This window comes from Oryctolagus cuniculus, chromosome 19 (assembly GCF_051225735.1).
Source record: "Oryctolagus cuniculus isolate XC-2025 breed Fujian yellow rabbit chromosome 19, ASM5122573v1, whole genome shotgun sequence".
NCBI lineage: Eukaryota > Metazoa > Chordata > Mammalia > Lagomorpha > Leporidae > Oryctolagus > Oryctolagus cuniculus.
The window spans coordinates 62,572,150-62,595,543 of record NC_142885.1 but is presented as its reverse complement, the minus strand read 5'-3'; the positions used below and the strand labels follow the sequence as shown (position 1 = coordinate 62,595,543).

Genomic DNA, 23,394 nt, shown 5'->3' with positions numbered 1-23,394 from the left:
ATTAGCAGGGAGCTGGATTGGAAGAGGAGGAGCCGGGACTTAAACCAGCACTCATATGGCGGCTTAACTTACCGTGCCACACCTGGCCCTGTGGTTCTAGGGCAATTCTGGAAGCACAGGGAAAAAAAAAATCCCAGGAAGTTGGAGCTCCCCAATACCCCTGCCGCATACACGCACGGCCCCCCACCCAGTGCACCTGTGCTCCCAGTGATGCACCTACGCTGGCATGTAGGTCTACACAAGGCTCGCTCTCGTGGTGGGCCCAGCGTGGAATGACATGGGTCCATCACGACTGAGCCACGTGGAATGACACGGGCTCTGCCGATTCATCCCTGCCCCCGCCCCCGCCCCTGCCGACTGTCCCTCTAGCTTTTTGCCTTCTTCAGAAGGTCATGCCGTCAAAATGATGGTGCCCGGGCCTCTCAGAGTGGAGCCGCTTTCTTCTTCAACGGAAACACGGTATCCCCAGGATGGTCACTTGGCCCCACGATGTCCCACGTATCAGAGGACCTGGGTTCAAGTTCTGGCTCCACTCCCGGTGCCAGCTTCCTGCCAATGCAGACCCTAGAAGGCAGCGGACAGCTCACACATCAGACGCCTGGATTGAGTTCCCGGCTCCTGGTTCTGGTCTTGGTTTAATCCCAGCTGTTGTGAGCACTTGGATAGTGAACCGGCACAGGGAAGTTTCCTGTCTCCCTCTTAAAGTTAAAAAAAAAAAAAAAAAATGGGGCAGGTACTATTTTTGCAGAGCCCTGGAGGATTGAGGGCCACCGCTACTCCATGGTAGAGAAGAGCTGACCAGGAGGGGGCGCCGTGAGCTTTTCCTGCCTGGCTGGAGGCTTCATGGACTGGGGCCTGGTGATGCACTGTTGCGTATTTCATCTTTGAAACACGAATTTAACTTGGAGAACCCTGCTCCCCGTTGCTCATTTCCAAGGTTGGCCAAGGCTGGGGTGGGGGAGGGGGGCGCAAGGATGGTCACTTTGTTGCTGCCTTGTTCAGCTACCTGTGTGACCTTAGGAATGCACCTGACCTCTCTGGACTCTGCCACACATGGACACAATGCAGAGGCCGGCAGTTACTCCCCGGTGTCACAGTCGGCTGGAGCACAGAGAGGCCGGAAGGGAACCAAGCACACACAGGATTGGTCGCACCATAAGAATCCTATCTGCTGGGGGCCGACGCTGTGGTGTAGTAAGCTAGGCTGGGACTCTGCCTGTGGCACCAGCATCCCCTGTGACTGCAAGTTCAAGTCCCGGCTGTGCCTCTTCTGATCCAGCTCCCTGCTGTGGCCTAGGAAAGCTGTAGAAGATGGCCCAAGTCTTTAGGCCCCTGCACCTTGGAGACCCAGATAGAATTCCAGGCTCCTGGCTTGGGCCCGGCCCAGCACCGGCTGTTGGGGACATTTGGGGAGTGAACCAGCAGATGAAGACTGATGTCTCTTTGCCTTTCATCACATCAATCTTTTAAAGAGTGGGGGCCAGAGTCTGGGGGGCGGGGCCGTGGTCGCATTCTAGCCAGGGAGCCCCAGGAAGGACCTGGAAGTGGAACCCCAGCGGAGCCTCTCAGAACGCCAGGACCCTTTCCCGACAGCCTCCTTGTGAATCAGAGACAGACGCATCCTGCCCGCCTCCCACTCAGCGAGGCCCGGCTGCTGCCCTGGCACGGGGCGTGGGCACCCCGGAACGCCTGACGTTGCCCTCCCGGCCCACAGACTCACTCATTCCCTGTGGCTGCTGCCTGCCCGGCCTCACTCCGCCATCAGAGCAGCTCCTGCACCCGCTGTGGTCAGGAACAGCCGAGCGGGGCCAGGGCCAGCTGAGTGGCAGGTGTCAGCGTGGGCCCAAAGCAAGGCTCCAGCCTGTGACCCCCCCCACCACTGCCCCTGGTCAGCAGTAAGGGGTTCTCCCTCTCCCCTCACCCCCAACCTAAGGAGGGCTTCCTGGGAGGCATTAAATAAGAACCCTGCCCCAGCCTCAGTAGACAGGAGGCACCGGGCTAGGGACGCAGGTGGGAAGAGAGCAAGCAGAGCCCCCACCGCCCCCAGGGAGCACCCAGTTCCTGGCAGGACGCAGCTCACCCGAAGACCGGCCCTGCCAAAGCTTCGCAATCCCCCAAGGTCAGCGTGAACTCGCGTGGGCGTTTAAGCAGCTGTGTGCCTGATCCCGGGCCTGAAGGCAGGAGCCGGTCCACTTCGCTTACCTGGCGCGCGAGCGCCCTGCGTTCTGCTGTCTGACAAATTCAGTAAGGGCAGCTTCCCAGCTTCCACAGTTCCTAGTGGATCTGCCAGGGAACTAATTGTAGAGAAAAGCAGCTGTCAAATCTTTGCCTGGCAAAGGGGACATAGCTGTGCTGTTTTCTGGAACGGCCAATCACAGAATCAGGAACTTTTCCAGAGAAACAAAGAAGAAGGGCAGGTGTGGGCCTGAGGCCCCCATCAGAGCATCTGGGCTCCGTACACGCCTGGGGCTCCAGCTTCCTGCTAAGGTGCACCCTGGGAGGCGCGGCGGGGTCCCTGCCGCCCTACTGGGAGACCCGAATTGAGTTCCTGGCTCCGGGTCAACCAGCAGATGGGAACTGTCTCCCAAATAAATTTAAAACAACAACAACAACAACAAATAACCAAACAGGAGACTATCAACAGATGAGTGAGCAAACACAAGGAATAACTAAGATACGCTTTCCAAAATTTTTTTCTGCACCAGGAAATTTTTTCTTGCCCTAAAAAGGAACAAAGCATCTGCCACAACACAGACTAAACTTGGGGACAGCAGGCTGAGCGGGGGAAGCCAGGCACGAGAGCTGGGTGACTCTTGACACAAAACGTCCGGAATGGGCGAGTCCACGGGGACAGGGAGTAGGTGCGGGGCCATGGGGAATGGGCAGGGGGCGGGGAGGAGCGGACACGCAGATCCAACGGAAAGCGGTGTCTGGGAGGTGATGGAAATGAAAGGCACGCTTTAGTCAGGTGAATTGCAAGGTGTGTGAATTCCGTCTCCATAAAGTTATTACCCAAACCGCGGCAAAGTCCTCACCATAAATCCTCTGGCGGCGTCTGTGGACAGGAAGCCTCGGAGATGGGGGGCGGAGGGCGTCGCCTGTGCTTGGTGCCTGGGAGCCCAGTACAGCTGCCGCCTCCCTCCCTGGGCCTCTGCTGCCAGCCCCCACCTCCTCCGGAACACCCGTCCCGTATCCATACCCCAAGGTCATACAGGACCCCCTGTGAGGGCTGAAGACCCTCCCAAGCATTCATTCAGGACCCAGGAGGGGCCGTGTGGTCCCAAGTCAGTGGACACAAGACGGTGATGGTGGCCTTCTCGGCTCAGGCCGGGAGGGAGGCAGCCCCATGGCCCACTGGGGAAAGGAATGGGGTGGGAGCTTTCAACCTACCTGCAGAGGCGGCCACAGGCATCACCCTCACCCCGAGCCAGGTGTGCTAATGGGGACACCCACACGTGGCAGCCGGCGGTGGGAAGGGGACCTGGGTGGCTGGTTCTTGCAAAACTGAGCCTCACCTGCTCATCTGGTTCTGGTCCTGTCAGAGCTGAAAACTCCCTGGCCCTAAGTGACACCTGTCAGCGCTGAATATTCCCGGTCCTAGGTGACCCTGCCCATAGATGCCAAACATGTGTCTAAGGGGTTTCATTTACACCTGAGATGGCCCCTGACAAGCTGAGCCAGGCCCTGCCATGTTCCAGCATGTTCTAGCACCTTCTGGAATGTTCCAGCATGTTCTATGGTCTCTCTTTGGACTTGTCTCTTTTCCAATCCAAATGTTGAGCTGGAGGACTCAGCCTGCCTCTCTCGGCACAGCAGAGGAGCCCAGCCTGGGAGGTGGCTGACTCACCCCCACCAGGGGACAGGCGAGAGTGACTCAGTTCCTGTTCCTTTCCAGCATCAACACCGTGTACCCCTCACGGACTTCACCCTGAAGTAGACAGGCTAAAACAGATTAGCTTTGTGAGCTGGAAGACCACGCCTTCGCCACGCCCCTGTGTGACCTCACGCCTTACCTGATCCCTTCGCCATGCCCCTGTGTGACCTCATGCCCCTACCTGGCCACACCTGAGTGCCCACCAGCCAATCAGGTTAATTAACCACTCCCCTTTGGAAGTGGGTTAAAAGTCTGGGGCACGGTGTCTCTCCCGCTTATTTTCCCTGGCTTCTTGCCAGGAGGGGGCTTGCGGGCCCTCCACGTGCTGGTTTCTGGTGTTCAGTGTGACCCAGATTAACCCCTCTCTCTCTTAGATAAAGCTCTCACTCTCCTATGCATCTTTCTCACTAAATAAAAGCCTAAAATGTACCACGCTGCCTCGTTTATGCCGGTATTTAGAATTCTCTAAATATGAGGCAAGAACCCTCACGGGCGTATTAATATTGGGGATTTATTAATAAGCATATGGTGATATCGTATGGCACCCCAAATTTCAAGAACATATGTGGTACCCCAGGTGGGACCTCTGGGGAACTCTAAGGGGCCACATTTTCGTATATATTTTAGGGGGTCATTTCCGATATCATCCCCAGCCTCGTGCTCACTCCCAAGACAGGGACCCTGAGGTCTTGCTCTCTGATTCTACCCTTTGCTTTTAGACCAGTACTTAAACCTCGGTTGTAGTCGTATTACCCCTGCCAAATGCTTACTACCTCATTTAAACATCCATGCTGATCTATACCGCATTGCTGCGCATCCATTTCATTTTGCCGATGGTGTACATGATACAAGCTCGAATTTTTTTCCTGCAGTGAAATTCACATCACAAAATTAAACAATCTACTTTTCAAGATGATTTATTTATTTGAAAGGCAGAGAACAGATAGAGAGGAAGAGAGCGAGCGAGATCTTCCATCCACTGGTTCACTCCCCCAAATGCCTGCTTCATCAGGACCATTTCCCAACATTCATGTTCCTGGGCCACCTCCCAGGCCTCCTGCATGCCAACCTGCAGGCGAGGGGCCTGGGAATCTGGACGCAAAGGCGCCTGGGTGAGTCTTCCCCCAGTAATCCCCGCTCCGCGACGTCCCTCCTCCAGGCTTTCCCTTGTGTCTGGAAGAGTTCCTGCCAGGCAGGACGGGCGGAGACCGCATTCCGGGAAGCCGGCGTGCACAAGATCGCCTGATCATTGCACGTGCATTAGCGCCTACTGAATGCAGAGTGTGCCGCAGCTTCTCTCCCATCAGCAACAGAGCGGCCAGCACCCCGGGGCCGCAGGGCAGGTCTTGGCTGCCTTAGCACCTCCAGAAAGATACATTTTAAGGGGATCTGAGAACAGTGCTGGCATAAAGAGGATAACCCAGGCTGGATTCATTGTTGCTAGATTCCGCTCTTTCCCACTTCATTTACAAAACAGTGAAAGTAAAGCACTTCCGAGGGCCCCTGGAGGGGCTGGGAGCTCAGGCCGTGGGAGCTGTGCCCGGGGGACGCTGGCTGCACGCCTGGGGCTCCGGAGAGACTCAGCCCCTTGGGCTGGGCGTGGCCTGAGCCAGGAGGCTTTTACGTGCTCCCAAAGGGGGCTCCACCATGCGGAGAGCCCAAGGACCACCCCGGCCCCATCGGAGGACTGGAGAAGTCTCTGACTGCAGTACCTGCCTGACTCACAAGGCCAGTGCCACACGTGGTCTGTGTGTGCTGTAGTCCAGGGACAGAAAGGATCCATCCATAGCCCCTGACATCATCGGGTGACTCATTTATTTTCCCATGAGGCGGAGTTGGCCTCCAAGTCCAAGGAAGCCGCCAGGAGAGTGCAGCTTAAGCCAGCTCTGTCATCTCCTTCTCCCTAGCAGCCCCAGCACACACACACTCAGCCTCACACACAAACTCCGACGCTCTCACACTCACACACATACTCTCATACCTGCGGGACAGCCAGGGAGACTCCCAGAGCCCCGGGCACACCCACACCCCATGGACACCCAGACTCCCAACATCCACAGACACACAGGTGACCCGCGCCCCTGACAAGGCCTGAAGCCGGGAGACTCCCAGCGAGCAGGCAGGCTGCATGGAAGACATCCAGCGAAACCAGAGCTGGCCAGCCTGCACCCGCACCACCACAGCTGGGCTCGGGGTGCAGAGCCCACAGTGAGCTCCGTGGTGCAGATCAGACATCGGCCACCTGCAGGGAACAGAAGGCCTGCCTGCCAGGCTCCGGTCCACCGTGGGAGGGGCTCAGAGGGGCTCAGGTTCACGGGCAAGTGCAGAACCCGCCAGCCTGCCCACTAGTAGGGGGTTGAGTGTTTTCCTTTCCTGCCACTTTAAGACGCAAATATGAGATGCAAACGACAGCTCAGAATCCACTCCTTAGCCTCTGCATTCTCACCGCAGCCCGCAACCCTCTTCCCAGAGCAAAGCAGCAGACAGGGCTCTGGGGCCCCAAGAGATCGCTGGATGCCCCTACAGGGCTGGCAAAGCAGAGGCCACACAGGGAGGCAGGGGTCCTCCCGCCCCCGGGGGAGCTGTGAGCCCGCAGGTCAATGGCGGGCAGCTGTGGACTTCCCAGGGGCCGTCACTCTTCAGTGGCTCCACCCAGGAGAAACAAAAGGGCAGCTGTGCCGCCTAGCTGGGGGTCACCGCCCAGCTCTGCCTCCTGCCAGTGCAGACCCTGGTGCCTCAAAGGGTCCCCACCCACGTGGGAGATCCTAGCTCCTGGCTCCACCTCCAACCAGGGGCCATGGGGGCACCTGCGGAGTGAACCAGCAGGTAGGAGCTTCTGTCTCTCAAATCAAGGGAGAGAAAAAAGGCTCAATGACATGACACAGAACAGCAACAAGCATTGTGGCACAGCCCCTCTCGGAGGGTCCCCGCCCCCCCGCAGGCCCAGAAACATCGGATGGTGCTGGGATCAGCCCCCTCCCCCGCAGGCCCACGGCTCCAGGTCCGGCTCCAGGTCCGGCTCCGTCGCCGACGGGCTGCTTTGGAGCAGGCAAAGTCCTCTGGGCCAGGGTGTTTGCCATCAGGAAGCCCTCGCGGGAGGGTCCCCAAGAGCCTTCTCCTAGGCACACAGGCAAGGGACCGGAGAGCGTAGGGCCGCCCGCTGCAGGAGACATCAATGGGAGCCTCATTCGGTCAGCCTCAAGGCAGAGACAACCCAGGAGGAGGGGGTGAAGGAGCTGCGGTCTGTGCACATGGTGGAGTATTAGTCAGCCCAGAAAAAGGAACAGCACCAGCACCCACCGCAGTGCTGAGTGACGCAGACCAAAGATCACGCGTTGCAGGACCCCAGGCCTGAGAAATGCCCGGTGCGGGCGAACGCAGAGATGGAGGGAACAGCGCTGCCCGCCCAGGGGCCTGGGGTTTTATTTTAGGGCTGAGGACGAGGTGCTGGAATCAGAAGCGATGGGCACATAACACTGAATGTCTAAAACCCAGGGGATTTGACGCTGTTAAGTTGGTGAACTTCAGATTAGAAAAGGAGAGGAGGAGGGGGAGGGAGGCAGGGAGGGGGGAGAAAGGCCGGGGCGATGCTGAGCCACCTACTGCCTCCCCACCCCACCCGTATGCCTCACACAGCACCAATCAACGACAGCACAGAATCCACACTGACCTTGCTTTCTTTAAAAAGATTTATTTAGTTTGAAAGGCACAATGAGAGAGGAGAGAGAGAGAGAGAGAGAGAGAGAGAAATCTTCCAGCCCACTCCTGGGTCACTCCCCAAGTGGCTACAAAGGCCTGGGCTGGGCCAGGCTGGAGTCAGGAGCCTGGAGCTCCATCCGGGTCTCCCGCGTGGGTGCAGGGCCCAGGCACGTGGGCCACCCTCTGCCGTGTCCTCAGGCGCGTTAGCAGGGAGCCGGGTGGGAAATGGAGCTGGTGCCTCGGCCGACGGTGTCACCCACTGTGCCACACGGCTGTGCCCAGTGGCTCGTGCAGGGAACTCACGTTGCTCCGGGACCCTCCCCCCAGCACACACCATCGTGTAACCGACAGCTCCACCACCTGCGCCCACCCAGGACCCCTGGAGTTTTACAGGTGGTAAGCACAGACTTGACCCCAGGCAGCGTGCAGGCCACAGACCGGGGACTCCAACGAGGGAGCAAGTAAGAGACCCCCAGGTGAAGACTGCGCCCCCGACTGGGTCCACGCGGGTTCCTCCGCACGGTACCCGATGCACCGCTGTGGGGTGGGGGCAGCAGCTTCCCAGGGAGGCAGGCGGGAAGCAGCAGTTGGACAGGAAGGCCGGCGGCACACACGGCAGCCACGCCTGCCTGTGATCTGCACTGTCTTCTTATGAGACCCAGATCCTCGTTTCTTGAAAATTTACAGGCTAGAAAACAAACAAAACACCTCTACCACTCCTTGTCTGCTTTGGACGGTTCCGGCTGAATCCGCCTCCAGCTGGCTCCCGGGCTCCAGGTAGACAGCGCAGTCCTCAAGCCAGGAGATCACTTCCCAAAGGGCCCACAATGCACATCGGCCTCCAGGCTCCCTCCTAACCACAGCCCACAGTCAGGGCAGGATGTCACCAAACAGGGCAGGGCCCAGGCGGACGTCCGTCCATCAACAGGATACAACGGGAGGTGCCTGAAATATCCCAAGGAGAAACGGAATTCAAGGTAGGTTTATTCTGGTGCGGAAAGAAATGGAAATCCGTGCACAGTTTTTTCACAACGCGAGGCTCCCAAGAACTCTGTGAAGACCCCGTGCGTAGGATGCACGGCCACTTCCGGTTTGAAACTTGAAAATCCTTCCCGGCGGCCACAGCAGGTTGGGATAAAGCCTTTCCATTCGCTGAATGCGATCCAGTGTCTGCAACAAACTCACTCCAGTCCCCAGCGAACAGCGGCGGAACAGAAGAGACTTTATATAATGGACAGGAAAACGTGCACCAGCCCGTCCATCCTGTGACCGATGACACGGACGCGTCGGGAAGACCACGCGACACGGACGCGTTCACCCTGTAGACTGCACGTGCGACTCAGTAACCACAGCTGGGGATCACTCGGGCACGAAGCGAGCAGCGGCGACCCTGGGAGCCACACCAAGGCGAGGCGAGGCGCCAGCGACAGTCAGGTAGGCAGGGGAGAGGGTGGCGGCAACGGATTCCTGGCCTGGGACAAGGCCCTCTCCCCACCAGCATCCGGATCAATTAACAAAGCACGTTTTGTTCCCAGGGAATGCAGGCGGGGCTCTCTCCTGCGCATTTGATTAAAACTTGAGAGCCAACTTGAGAGCCGTGGCTCTGAGGCCGCCTGGGGTTGGGCTCCACCTCGCCAGCGAGCACTCCACTCTCATCTTGGCGTCGCAGGACCCGCCCCACGGCGGACACGCCCCTCGGCGGGCCAGGGGGGCTTTATCATGATGATCTCCTACCCTAACCCAGCGAACAGAGGGTCTTCATAGCCGTGGCTGGCCACGCCGTCGGAATGGATAAACAGAGAACCCAACGCTTTATTTGTTAAAAGCAGGTAACACCGAAGTGAAGTACTGCGTGGTATCTGTAGTTCGCTGCAAAAATAATTACTGGCACTTTTCAAAACATCAAACTTTTCAAAGCGTAAACTGGGTCAAGGGTTACCACGATCGTTTTCAACCAATACACAGATTTCTGCTCAAGGTCAGGCCTATTATTTCCATGAGTTCCTGTGCTCATTCAGTATTACAGTGGGGGTCTCCGGAAAGGCACGCCTGGGGTGGGTTCCGAGGCTCACCACCAACTGTCTGAGGGGGTTCCGGCTCAGCCTCGCGGCACCCAGACAAGCGACGGGCTCCCTCGCCTCTCCACCCATGACCCGCGCTCCCCCCAAGTGAAGGCAGCAGGTGAAATCTCTCCAGCTGTTACGTTAAAAAAAAAAAAAAAAAAAAGAGTGCGCATGGGCAAACGAAACGCACCATTCATCGAAGGAAAAGAGACTGCAGCTATGAGGACCCGCCTACTTGGCAGCAAGGGGGGGTTGGGTGGGGTGTGGGGGAGGGGGCGACCGCCCCTCCTTGCACTTCGGAAAAGGACAAGGAAATTAAAGTGAGTTTTTGTGCTAATGAAGTCTGCAGTTACAGAACCTGAGAGCCGAGCCCCCAGCACGTCTATAAGGCAAGATCTTTGTCGTGGGGTGGGGGTGCATGGGAGGCACAAAGGCTGGTTCAGTGAGTTCAGGACAGAACAGTCTCAAAAAATAAGGCAACCTGTGGCTTCTCTGCTTGAGACCACCCCCCAGAAGGGCCCCCCAAGGCAGGAAGAGGCGGCGGCCAGAAGACACAGTCACAGGGGAAGCCGGTGTCTCTGCAGGTCCCGTGCGCGACTCCAAGCAGCAATTTCTGGGAGTTGGAGGTGTGTGACTTTTGCGATATTTCCCCCCCACCCCAAAAAGCAGACACGCAGGTGGCCCCCCCGGCGGGGGGGGGGGACAGACCACCAGAGGAGCGCCTGTGCTGGGGCGGGTTGGGCGAGTCGGGCCTGGGGGCAGCCACGGGGGGCGGAGTCCTACAAGCGCTTGTAGGTGCCCAGCAGTGCCTTGCAGTTGGGGCAGTAGTGGTCCACGTCCTGCAGGGCATCCACGCAGAAGGGGATGAAGCAGCAGCCCGCGATGCACCTGGGGGACAGAAACAGCCCTGGGGAGCACTCGCTCGCTGCGGGGGGCCAGGTGGTGCCGTGTGCCCCCGTGGGCCACGCTTTCCCAAAGGGTGCTTGCCAGGCAGGTTCCCTGCACCCAGCGAAGGGTGTGTGCGTAAGGAGAGGGCGGCCCAGGGCGCAGAGGGCAGGAGCGGGCCTGGAGCCTCCAGAGCGGGGAGGGCCAGGATGGGTCTTGCCCCAGTGGGGGTGCGACCCGGCTCGCCCCTCCAGTCCGCACCTGTGGCGCAGGAGTGAGAAGACACCCTCATGTGGTCTGCGGTCATTTGCTACAGCAGCTGGAGTAGGTGAAGGCGCCCCCTGCACACTGTCTCAGGTTCACATTCAGGTCTGGGTCACTGGGTGACAAACTGCGGCTGCTGAATTTTTTTTAAAGATTTATGTGGCGTTGTGGCGAAGCGGGTAAAGCCAACGCCTGCAAGGCTGGCATCCCATGTGGACGCTGGTTCGAGTCCCGGCTGCTCCATTTCTGATCCTGCTCCCTGCTAATGCACTTGGGAAAGCAGCAGAAGATGGCCCAAGTGTTGGGCTCCTGCCACCTACGTGGGAGACAGAAGTGCCGCTCCTGGCTCCTGGCTCTGGCCTGGCCCAGCCCTGGCTGTTGCGGCCATAAGGGGAGTGAGCCAGCAGATGGAAGATTTCTCTCTCCCCATCTCTCTGTAACTCTGCCTTTCAAATAAATAAAGAGAAAAAAAAAATGTTTCTCCTCTAAGGAATAAGGAAGGTACACCTTTACCTGCTTGGGAGTTAAAATGGAAAAAAAAAAAAAATCCAATTGCACTTCCGCAAATCTCTCTCCCAGAAAGGGAACTGTTATCTCTTTAAATCTAACGCAGCCCGCAGACATTTCTATGTAATCTTTCTGCAGGGCAAGGCAACGGGAGAGATGCCCGAGGCCCCAGAGGCAGGAGACCACCATGAAGTATCCCAATGTGCGGAGCCTGGGCGGCAGGCAAGCACTCTGACGGAGGTCACGAAATTCTAGAAGGAAAAGTCCCCCGGGGTAGGAGCCTGCACAGCCACAGGCAGGGAGGTGCCACTTCCAGACACTCCTACGCCCACCCGCCCGGGAGCTGGGGCTGTCAGCCAGGGACACAGGGAGGGGCACACACCCCCCTGCCCACCCCGTGAGGCACCCGCAGCGGCACGCCCAGAGCTCAGGGCCAGGACACTCACCCCAGCAGGCACAGGCTCCCGCATGAGAGCCAGGTGAGCGCCCCGGCGTTGTAGGACAGCTGCGTCACGATCATCTTATTGCAGGATGGACAGCACATCTGCACCGGGCGGTCGAAAAAGGAGACGGGCTGCTGCACGTACACGGTCTGCACGGCGACTGCGGGGGTGGGGGGAGACGGTGGCCAGAGCGGTCAGGGAGGGGCAGGGAGGGCCGAGCGCTCAAGTCCACGGTCACGTGGATTCCCGGCTCTGCCCCCAGAATCAAACCTCCTTTTTAATGAAAAATGTTCTTAATTGGGGCCCAGCGGGCTAAGTCACCAGCTGTGACGCTGGCGTCCCACGTGGGCGCTCCACTTCCCGTCAGCTCCCTGCTAATGCGCCTGGGGAAGCATCGGAGGACGTGGGAGACCCGGATGGAATCCCAGGCTCCTGGCTTTGGCCTGGCCCAGCTCCAGCGGTTGTGGCCATTTGGGGAGTGAACCCGGGAATGGAAGACCTCCCTTTCTCTGTAACTCCGCCTTTCAAATAAATGAAATAAAAGTTAAGAAGAAAGACCCGCCCTGCCGACGAGCAGCACTGCCGTGTGGATCATGCATGTCTCCCAGTTCAAGGCCGAGTTCCCCACTGATCACGTGACCGAAAGACCGAAGCTACCCGCTCACCCCCTCCACCTCAAACGGTCAAAGAAACACCAACTGCTCATTTTCGTTTTTTAATTTTTTGACAGGCAGAGTGGACAGTGAGAGAGAGAGACAGAGAGAAAGGTCTTCCTTTGCTGTTGGTTCACCCTCCAATGGCCGCTGCGGCCGGCGCACCGCGCTGATCCGATGGCAGGAGCCAGGTGCTTCTCCTGGTCTTCCATGGGGTGCAGGGCCCAAGCACTTGGGCCATCCTCCACTGCACTCCCTGGCCACAGCAGAGAGCTGGCCTGGAAGAGGGGCAACCGGGACAGAATCCGGCGCCCCGACCGGGACTAGAACCCGGTGTGCCGGCGCCGCAAGGCGGAGGATGAGCCTAGTGAGCTACGGCTGCGGCGCCGGCCTTAATGGCTCATTTTCATCAGTGAGCACTCTCCTCACCCGTAACTGCATGTCCTTTTTTTAAAGAACTTAATTTATCACTTCCCTATTTTCATTGTATTTGAAAGGCAGAGTGGGGGGAGATCTTCCATTTGCTGGTTCAGTCCCCAGATACAAGCTGGGCCAAATGAAACCAAGAGCCTGGAACTCAGCCGGGCCTCCCACGTGGGAGGCAGGGACTCAGCTACTTCAGCTACCACCTGCTGCCTCCCAGCGGGCGCCTGAGCAGGAAGCCGCATCAGAGGTGGAGGAGCCAGGACTCGAACCCAGGCGCTCCGAGGTCGGAGGCTGGTGTCCCCGGTGGCACCTTAACCACTGATCCAGTCCCTGTTTGGTTGTGTCATCTTCACAGCCGACACAGGTACAGGAGGGAGGGAGCAGCCAGGCGCGGGAGGCTGTGTGACCCCAGGCCGGTCTGGTGGGCTCTGGTGGGCTCTCCCTCTGACATTTCCTCCCGAGCTGCAGGGACCAGGAAGAGGTGGGGCAGGGGCAGGGGCAGGGGGCGGCCTGCACTGAGGCTCCGCCCCCCAGCTCCACTTCACACTCTCGGCTGAGCCTCCATAGCAGCGTCTGGGGGTGTGGGGGAGACCCCAGCCTCCCCAGTGTGGGACCTGAGCCCCTGCACGCAGCCTGGGCGCCTGGTGCAGCCGTGAAGACGCCGCCTGGGGCACCTGCATCCCAGATGGGGCAGCTTCACAATCCCGGCTCCCTGCTCAAGTGCACCCTGGGAGGCAGCAGGTGAGGGAGGGCTCAAGGAGTCTCCCCGCCACGCACGTGGGAGACCCAGACTTCCCAGCTGCTGTGGGCACTGCAGAGGGAACCAGCAGATGCAAGGCTCTGTCTCTGCACTTTCAGAGCAGGCACCAGATACCCGTATGTGACATTTCAGGGCAAGGCGGTCAAGGCTGGCAGGCTCACACACAGCAGGGTCGCTCGGGTCACCCTCCTGATCCCACAGCCGGCGTGCAGGGCTGTGGAGCAGGAAGGGGGATGGGTGGGGGGAGCGGACGTACTTGCATTGGCGTTGGGGACGGGCACCGGCTGGGTGTAGTACGTAGGGGGGTTCATGCCCTTCCCATCCGGGCCTGTCATGAGCCCCGTGGCGGGCCCCGGCACGGGCGCGGGGGGCGTGGGGTAGTAACTGTTGACGGCCACCGTCTCTTCATAGGAGGGCGGTGCGGTGGGCGCCGGCGAAGGCCCCACAGCTCCCTGGTAAGGTCCTGGAACCGACATTCTGCCTAAAACAGAAACAGAAGACACCGGGTAAGAAATGCAGCCGATCTCACCTTCGATCGTCCCCAGCAGTCTCCCACGTGCACACGCGGCAGGAAAACACGAGGAAGCCACGCGGGTCTGGAGAGGAAGGCACCGCCCTCCGAGGCCCAAGAACCTCCGGCTTCCCGAGGGAAGTCCTAAAGGCAGAGGAAAAAGGGACGATGCCCGGAAGTCCCCAGAGCCCAGGACACCTCGTGAGGACACGGGGTGGGGACACACAGGGACACACGGGAGCACACAGGGGCAGTCACAGTCCTCCTCTTTGCATCTCGAGCCACGAACCACAGCCGGCACGACACACACCTTCTAGCACCAGCGGTTTTTTTTTTTTTAACCACTGTCATTTTTGCTAATCATTTTAGGTGTCACAAAAGACAAAAGCAATCAAACACCCCCTTCCTGTACAAAGCATCACCAATAGAGCCCTGAGCAAAAGGAGTCAGACGGGAAAGCACGCACGGACGATGCCGGCTTCGAGTGCGGCCGCCCGACCTGCTACGCCACACCGCCGGCCTTATTAATTTTTTTTTTTTTTTTTTTTTTTTTTTTGACAGGCAGAGTGGATAGTGAGAGAGAGAGACAGAGAGAAAGGTCTTCCTTTGCCGTTGGTTCACCCTCCAGTGGCCGCCGCGGCCGGCGCGCTGCGGCCGGCGCACCGCGCTGATCCGATGGCAGGAGCCAGGAGCCAGGTGCTTTTCCTGGTCTCCCATGGGGTGCAGGGCCCAAGCACCTGGGCCATCCTCCACTGCACTCCCTGGCCACAGCAGAGAGCTGGCCTGGAAGAGGGGCAACCGGGACAGAATCCGGCGCCCCGACCGGGACTAGAACCCGGTGTGCCGGCGCCGCTAGGCGGAGGATTAGCCTAGTGAGCCGCGGCGCCGGCCAATTTTTTTTTTTTTTGCACCAAACTAAACTTCTTTAATGTACTGAGAGGCAAACCAGGCAGAGAGCACACATCTGCTGGTTCACTCCACAAGTGCCTGCAACTCAGGAACTCAGCCACTATGTCACCCCCTGCTGCTTCCTGGGGCAGGAACCCGGGCACACTGAGACGGACGCGGGCCTCCAAGGGGGGCATCTTATCCGCTACCCCAAACACCGGCCCTTAAGCCTAGCTTTTAATTGGATTCTCCATGAACTTTCTGAAGTACCCATTGCAAGGTGTCTGGCACGTAACAAATCTTCCCAGGCAGACGAATCAATTAATTCACAAGCTTTTATTGGGGTTCCGATCCTGGGTATTTGTTGAAATCCCGACAAATTCTACTCCTGGAGCCACCGATGAGACAACTTTTCCCTTACATACTAATCTCCCTCACCCAAAAAACCCTACACCAGTGCTTCAATCTAACCTCGTCATCATCTTCAACTCCACTCTCTGTAACTGTCCTCCCAGAGGTCTCCGTGGTGCCCCAAAACCACTCTCTCCCGATACCGGTGCTGCAAAACGCCCGTGCTAAAAGGGACATTATCCTTCCCTTTCTAGCGGCCCTCGGTGTTCTAACGGGAGCGGGGACAGGAGTAGCCAGGCTGGCGTATGGTACTACCCAGATACAGCAACTGGCCAACACCTTGGATATGGAGCTACAAAATGTTGCAGCCTCCGTTATAAAACTGCGAGACCGGATTGACTCCCGGGCTGATGCGGCCCTTCAAAACAGAAGGGCACTAGACCTCTTACTAGCAGAGAAAGGGGGGAACACGCGTATTTCTGGGGGAAGAGTGATGCTTTTTTACTAACCAATCTGGAGTGGTCAGAGACGTGGCACAACAACGTAAGGAACACATTGCCAAATAACAACAGGAGTAACGGGGACAACCAGGACGGGATCCATTTTCCTCTGTTCTCCCTTGGGCACTCCCAACCCTGGACCCATAATCACTGCAGGGATAACTGTAATGATCGCTCCTGGTGCTCTCAGGCTCGTGAAGGATGGAACCCAGGAAGCTTCCAGGGCAGTGGTCTACCAGATGCTTCTCCATCCACGCATGCCTCCTGAGGAGCCAAGACACCCCCAGCGGGCCCCTGTGGACGACGTCCCCAGACAGCAGGAAGTAGCCAGAGAGACTCATCGTCGCCCCCTTTCCTATCATCAAAAGGTCGGGATGGTGGCTTTGGGATCTGCAAGGAAGGAAGGCCTATACTTCCGGGAATGGAGAGTCCCTACCCGTACTTCCGGGAACGAAAAGTCCTTGTCAAGGTCCCTGCGGGTTCCTAAAGGTCAACCAGTGAGGATCAGACCCGCCTCAACCTTTAACCCCCACGCCCTGTATCTATAAAAAGAGCCCTCCCAACCTCTGACGCATGACTCCCCCAATCCGCACGACTCCCCCAATCCCCGCTCTGTTGGGACCGGTGAACCTCGCCCGGGAGTGGAATCCCAATACAAGCTTGTGAATTAATTGATTCATCTGCCTGGGAAGATTGTTACGCGCGGGACACCTTCCATCCACACACAGCACGGCCAGGGATGGGCAAACATGAGCCCACGGCGGTGAAGCCCAGGCAGGCGTGACCCTGGGAGCAGGAGGACGGCTGGCTGGCGGGGCGGCCCCGAGCCCCGGGGCTGGCTGCACAGGTGCGTGTGCGCATGTTCGCCACGTGTGTTAGACACACCAGTCCCTCTTCGCGGAGGGAGTCCCAGCGCGGCCGGGCGCGGATTTTGTGACAGCAGAAAAGCTTCCCTCCCCCCGGCAGGGCGAGCGAGCTGCTGCCGCGGCCCTGGGCTGCGGGGGCGGACACAGTGCCTCCTTTGTGCGCGGTTTCTCCGAGCGGGCAGGGCCCCGGCTGCGCCAGACCAGCCTTTCAAACCTGTCTCTGGAGAGCTGGCAGCGGGCCCCAGGGCGGGGGCTCGGTGGCCCCAGATCCAGAACTGGGCGGAAACAAAGGAACCTGCTGGGGGCGGGGAGACCCCTCGAGGAAGCCCTGGGCAGCACTGTGGAGTCCAGCCCCCCCAGCCCCAGGGAGCTGTGGAGGAAAATACAGGGCTGCCCGGGGCCCGGGGCCTGCCATGCCACCCCTCCTGGCGTGCAACCTGGTCACTGGGGCCAGGACACGGGCCCAGGGCCCGCTCAGGAACACGGCCCTGCTGGTCCAAAGCCACAGGAGCAGGGCAGGGCCTGGGGCTTCTGCTTCGCCCCTTTCAGAGGGGTTTCCAAACGCAGGCAGAGGCCCTCCAAAGGCGGGCTTTTACCCACGGCTGGACAGGGGCCTTCTCAGTGCCTTGGACACAGGGCGCCTCTGGGTGGGGCCCTGGCGGGTATACTGGTTAATAAAGGAGGACGCATTTCTGCGCACGACCAGGTGTGCCACCTGCGCCCGCTCTCTTGTCTGTGTCACTTGGAATGTGGGGTGCTTTCCAGCGAAAATGCCCCTCCATCCGCACTTCAGGCACCTGCTCAGGGCGTGGGGCCGCCACACTGCTGGCTGCAGCAGGCCCTGGGGATGGTGAGGCAGGCGCCCCAGTGAAGCCTACTGGACAGCACCCATCGGCCACTCTGTTCCCATGACGGCGGCCTTGGCCCGGGGAGAAAAAGCACTTCAACACAACCGGTTTATGTCTCACATAATCTCTGCCCAACAAGGGGAATGAATAGGACTCCGCTGGGTCGGGGACACAGGGCCGCCCACCCTACTCCGCCCCAATTTCCACTCCTGGACGGCCAGGTGAGAACAAAGGCGTGTGGAGGGGTGGCCTTTTCCAGATGGCCAACACCCGCACTCGCTCTCCCTGCTCCCGCTCGCGTGGGCGTTCGGCACGGCATTCAAGCCCCGGCTCCACTTTGGAGTCCAGCTTCCTCCCACGTGCACCCTGGGAGGCAGCGGCCCTGGCTCAAGGGCTTGGTTCCTGGGCGGGGGGCGGCTTCAGCCTGGCCCAGCCCCTGCTGTTGGGGGCATCTGGGAGTGAACCAGTAGGTGAGCAACTCCTGTCTGTCTCTTTGCCTTTCAAATGAAATAAACAGGTGGGCCCGGTTCTCTCTCCCTGCCTCTCTCCCTCGCCCCGCCCCCAGCTGCACCCTGGCTTCACGCGGCACTCAGAGGCGCCTCCATGGGTTCTTACTTTGCCGTAACGGGCTCTGGGGTCCCCCCTTTTGCAGGAGGCATCAGTGCAGGAATTACCATCACCCAACACACAAATGAGAAAATGGAGCCCAGAGAGGCTGAGCCACTCGTCCACAGTCACCCAGATGCCAGCGGCTTCGATCCCACACCCACTGGGCTCTACAGCTCTTCAGGGCTCGCCCACAGGAGTCCCTGACACAACCCCCACGGCTCACCCCGAAGTCTAACGAGGACGGAACACCGACCGCAGCAGCCACATCTGCGCTCGTGCCCGCCGCGCCTCCTCGCCTCCAGCACACATGAGTGCTGCACACCTCCACCCAAGACGCCAGGACAACAATGCCCACCACGGGTTCCAGCCCACTGCGTCTCCAGGCACGTTGCAAAATTCAAAACCGCCTGCTGCCCGGGAAGCTGGGGCCTGGATCTGAACCAACCAACCGAGAGGAAGGGGCATTCACGAAGCCCCTCCTCCCACAGCAGGGACCCAGCTCTGCATCTAAGGTGTAAGGTGACTTTCTCCAGCCACCGGCCAGCTGCTTCCACACTGGGAGAAGGCCTGGGAGGGCCCGGCCAGCAGCCCTCCCTCAGCGTCTCAGTAGCCTGCACTCAGGCTGTGCCTGCACACGGGGCTGTGCCTACACACGGGCTGCGCCTGCACACGGGGCTGTGCCTACACACGGGCTGTGCCTGCACACGGGGCTGTGCCTGTGCAGGGCTCTGCCCATGTCTGCAGAGCCAATCCTGGCCATCAGGCACCCAGAACCCCAAATCCAAAGCAGAGGCTCTGGCTGCAGGAAGCCACCGGCTTCACCCCTGGCCTCCAGGCTCCACTTTGCCGCAAGGAACCTCGGCAGCACCAAGCTCCAGGAGAGACGCTCGCACGAAGACTCTGGAGCCCAGGGTTCCGCTTCCCAGAAACGGGCAGGACAGCGGAATCCACAGAGGCGCAGGGCAGACCAAGGAGGGTGAGGGCGTTGGGAGGAAGCAGGGAGCGACCGCCAGACAAGGAGGGTGGGGGGCGTTGGGAGGAAGCAGGGAGCGACTGCTAATGGCTATGGGGCTCCTTGGGGGATGCTGAGAATGTTCTAGAATCAGTGATGGCTGCCTAACACCGGCGAGATGTCGCTGCCTTCTTCATTCTACAATGGCTCACTTTCTATCTTATGCGAATTTTGCCTCAAAAACAAAAACAGGGCAGGGGAATCAAACGAGATGCCGAATTCTCTCTCCTGCTCCCAGCGTCAGCTCGGCCCAGCCAGGGGGGCCTCCTTGGCCCATCCACCATGTCCTGGACGACAGTCTGGTTGCCACACACATTGGTCCCCCGAGCGCACGCAGCCTCATCGCAACTCCTGCCACCGCCAATCTATGCATCAGCAGCCCAGGCTGACCGCCCAGTCAGCAGGCTCATCCCACACTGTCTTCCACTTACCCCCTTCCAGATAAATCTGGCAAATTCCTCCTCCCCTATCCTATCCAGCTAGGGCATCGCCCCCTCCAGGAAGCCCTCTCTGGCCTGCCCCAGGGGAGACGCACCCTTTCTGGACCCTCTGCAGGTGCAGAGGTCCGGGGCAGAGCCTGGGGTCAGATGAGCTGGGTTCACACCCAGGCTCCCCTTCCCTATGGCAGGACGTTAGTGACTCAGTTTCCCCATCTGCAAAATGGACGCACTGGTAGCTACATCCTGATGGGACTGTCGGGAAGATGACACAAACCCACTTGTGAGACACAAGTCCTCAGCTTTGCCCAGCAGCAATTCACTCACGTTTCTTTCCCGGATTGTCTTAGGTCACTTTGCTTTTTTTAAATGTTTCTTTGTTATTTTAATCTGCCTGAAAGGCAGAATGATGGAGGCAGAGATGAGAGAGGAGTTTCCATCTGCTGATCCGGCCCCCTCCCTGTCCAGCCAGGCCAAAGCCCGGAACCCAGAACCGCACGCTGGGCCTCCAAGTGGGGGGCGGGGCCCGAGCATCTGAGCATCAGCAGGAAGCTGACGGGAAGCAGAGCACCCAGGGCTCAACTCACACGGGAACCCTGGGATGTGGGCACCCGGGGAGCGCCGTCTCCATCCCAGCTTCCTGCTAAAGCACCTGGGGGACAGCAGAGGCGGCCCCAGTGCTTGGGCCCCTGCACCCACGTGGGAGACCCGGATGGAGTTCCTGGCTCCCGACTTCATCCTGGAACAGATCTGGCTGTTTGTGGCCATTTGCAGAGTCAACAAGCAGATGGAAGCGCGCTCTCTCTCTCTCTCGCTCTCTCTCTCTCTCTCCTTCCCTGTGTGTGTATACAGATCTCTGCCTTTCAAACAAATAAATATGAAGAAAAAGAACAAGAAATTACATGGGCATGAAAAGCCATCTGGACTGGCACCAAGAGGCGGAGCAGACGAGGGGCTGCCCTACCCCAGCAGGCTTGACTGTACCTGAGGAGGCCGGGGTGGGGGTGGGGGTGCTACACAGCCACAGGTCTCGGTGGGGGGGGGGGCTCAGCATCACAGGCCCCATGCCAAAGCCTCACCCCAGGCTCTGGGGCTGGGGTCCCCTGAGAGTCTGGAGGTCTTCCTGTCCCACCTGAGTCTCTTGGAGACAGCCCCCCGCCTGGACGTCCAGCAGGTCAAGATGGGGGGACAGAATTCGAGAAGGGGGGGAGGGGACGCAGGAGGTGTGCAGGCGGGTGGCCGTGGGAGCAGGCCTGGGACAGCCAGCTGGCCCGGATGGGGCACTGGTGAGGGCCTGGCAGAAGAGCAGAGCTGCGTGGGTGGGCCCAGGTATTTGGGCCATCGCCCGCTGCCTTCGCAGGCCCAAGAGCAGGAAGCTGGATCAGAAGCAGAGCAGCCAGGACTCGAACCCACACCCATCTGGATGCTGGCATTGTGGGCGGGGCTTAACCTGCTGCACCACAGCACTGACCGCTGTGAGAAATTTCCAAGTCGAGTATGGGAGCACTGCCTGCACACAGCAAAACGAGAGGAAGGAGAAACGATGTGAAAAATGAAACAGAGGGAGGCAGAGAGAAAGGCGGAACCCGGGCAGCCCGGCCACACACAGAATGAAAGGGAGGTTCAGGGGCAAACCCAGGCGCTGCCGGGAGACCAGCGTGGACAGAAGGGCAGGTGCTGGCCAGCAGGACACCGGGGGAGACCCCAAGGCATTCCCGAGAGTCTGGGGTATGTGAGGGCCCCGAGGGGCACCTGTGGGACCCCACATTTGCTGCCCGACACACACACCCTCACTCTGGCACAGCGCCCCGTGGCATACACATCACGGCCAGGCAGGCCCAGGTGTGGCTCCACCTGGCGCCCTACAGGGCTAATCCCACAGGTGCACGGAGCACAGGACCTGCGGGGCATGGCTTCCTGCACCCAGATTCCAAAGGCCGTTGTGCGCAGCCAGGGGGCCCAGGCAGAGACCCACCGGGCCAGCAGCACCTGTGGGAGCTGCAGGCACCAGGCTCCAAGCTGTGTGTACCCTGCAAAGCTGGGGGGCAGGGCAGCCGTTGGGCCTGGTGGCTAAGACGCCCCTGGAGTCAAGGCCTGGCTCCTGCCACCATTCTCCGTGGAAATGTGAGGAGTGAGCCAGCAAGTGTGAGTGCTCTCTCAAGTAGTTTTTTTAAAACAAGCCACAGTGGGGGCAGGGCTGCCCGAGGGTTGGGGTGCCCACCCAGCCCCGGCACACCCAGGAGGTACCCGGAGGGAGAGAGGAGTCTTCAGCTTTTTCTTGGTTTTGCGCTTGGGGCCTGTGACCCCTTTCTGCTGCCGTTTCTCCCTTGGGGGATGGGAACGTGAATTCGATGCTGCCCCACCTCCGCACTGCACAGCTGGAAGGCAATCTGACTCAGGATTACTCATGCACCGAGTCTGATAGGAGACGGAACTTTGGGATTCTGTACAACTAATTAATTAATTAATTAGGGTCACAGTTACTGTGATCTGCTGGTTCGCTCCTCCAGTGCCCCTGGGCCTGGGCCAAAGCCAGCAGCCGGGAGCCCATTCCCAAGCACCTGAACCATCACTGCTGGGGTGCGTACTGGCGGGAAGCCGAATCGGAAGCAGAGCCAGGACTTGAGCCCGGGCTCTCTGATGCGGGCGCAGGCATCTTAACCGGCGTGCCAACCACGAGGCCCAACACCGGCCCTGGGCTTGGAAGTCCTCAGTGGATGTGGGAAGCACTCAACCCTGCCGGGCTCATGGGACAGAGGGATCGTAGGACCGATGGGGCTTTGGGGGCCGGGTGGGGCCTCAAGACATGTGACCTACCATCGCAAACAGATCAACACTGGTGTCACAAGGCCTAGTTCTGGGGGCCAGTGCTGTGGAGCAGTGGGTTAAAGCCCCAGCCTGCAGCACCGGCATCCCACATGGGCGCGGTTCTAGTCCCAGCTGCTCCTCTTCCGACCCAGCTCCTGCTGTGGCCTGGGAAAGCAGCGGAAGATGGCCCAAGTCCTTGGGCCCCTGCACCCGCGTGGGAGACCCAGAAGTTGTTCCTGGCTCCTGGCTTCGGTCTGGTCGTTAGAGGAGTGCAACAATGGAAGATGTCTCTACCTCTCTAACTCTAGCCCCCAGGGGGAAGGGCAGGCCCAGCCCCTTGGTGTCCCCCTTAGCCCAGGGTGTCCTCAAGGGTCCCTTACCTAAAGGGACTGGAAGAAGAGGGCCAGGGGCCTGCGGGCCCTGATCACCACACTCCAGGAGTCCTCTGCATCTCCACAAGACGCCACCCACCCTGCGGGCTGGCAGTGTCCTGAGGGGGCCGCTCAGGCCAATCCCAGGGCCAGGGCCCAAGGTGACCGCCACCTCCCCGTGACCCCAGATCAACTGGAGCCGACCTGGCCTGATAGCATGACGTCGCCAACGAATCCAAGGACGGCCACGGGCACCCTGACCAACCAGGACCCGAGCTCATCACGCCCCTCTCGGCCCGATTTTGATCCAGGAGAACCTTCACTGCCCCCTCCTTGGGCGGCCCCGCCCCTTGCTCTGCACTCTGCAATAAATACCTGCTGCCTCCCCCCCCCCAGTGCCCTGCTTTCTGCACACCCCTCAGGGGAATGGAGCCAGTGGGGGTTCTACAGCCCTGCAGGCAGGCAAACAGGACTCTGACCAAGTGGGGGCAGAAGGGAAACTGAGGCTCACAGGGCGCGGGCATGCACCACGGTGGAACATGCCGGTGCTCGGCGGCTCGGGCCTCCCTCCTCTCGGGGTCTGCAGGGGAGAGAAGCCCACACGTGGGTGACGGGGCGG

General features: G+C 59.6%; 1 protein-coding gene across 4 annotated transcripts in view; it reads right to left on the bottom strand.

Moving 5' to 3' along the window:
• Positions 1-7,549: 7,549 nt before the first annotated feature.
• Positions 7,550-23,394, bottom strand: part of LITAF (lipopolysaccharide induced TNF factor) — an 86,454-nt gene continuing 70,609 nt past the window's right edge. For all 4 annotated transcript variants that reach the window (XM_051847447.3, XM_008257723.5, XM_051847444.3 and 1 more), the window contains 3 exons: positions 13,831-14,055; positions 11,739-11,895; positions 7,550-10,524 (listed from right to left, as the gene is read on the bottom strand). In XM_051847447.3, the coding sequence (XP_051703407.1) occupies positions 10,416-10,524; positions 11,739-11,895; positions 13,831-14,050 (486 nt within the window). In that variant the 5' untranslated portion in view covers positions 14,051-14,055 and the 3' untranslated portion in view covers positions 7,550-10,415. The remainder of the gene's footprint in view (positions 10,525-11,738; positions 11,896-13,830; positions 14,056-23,394) is intronic.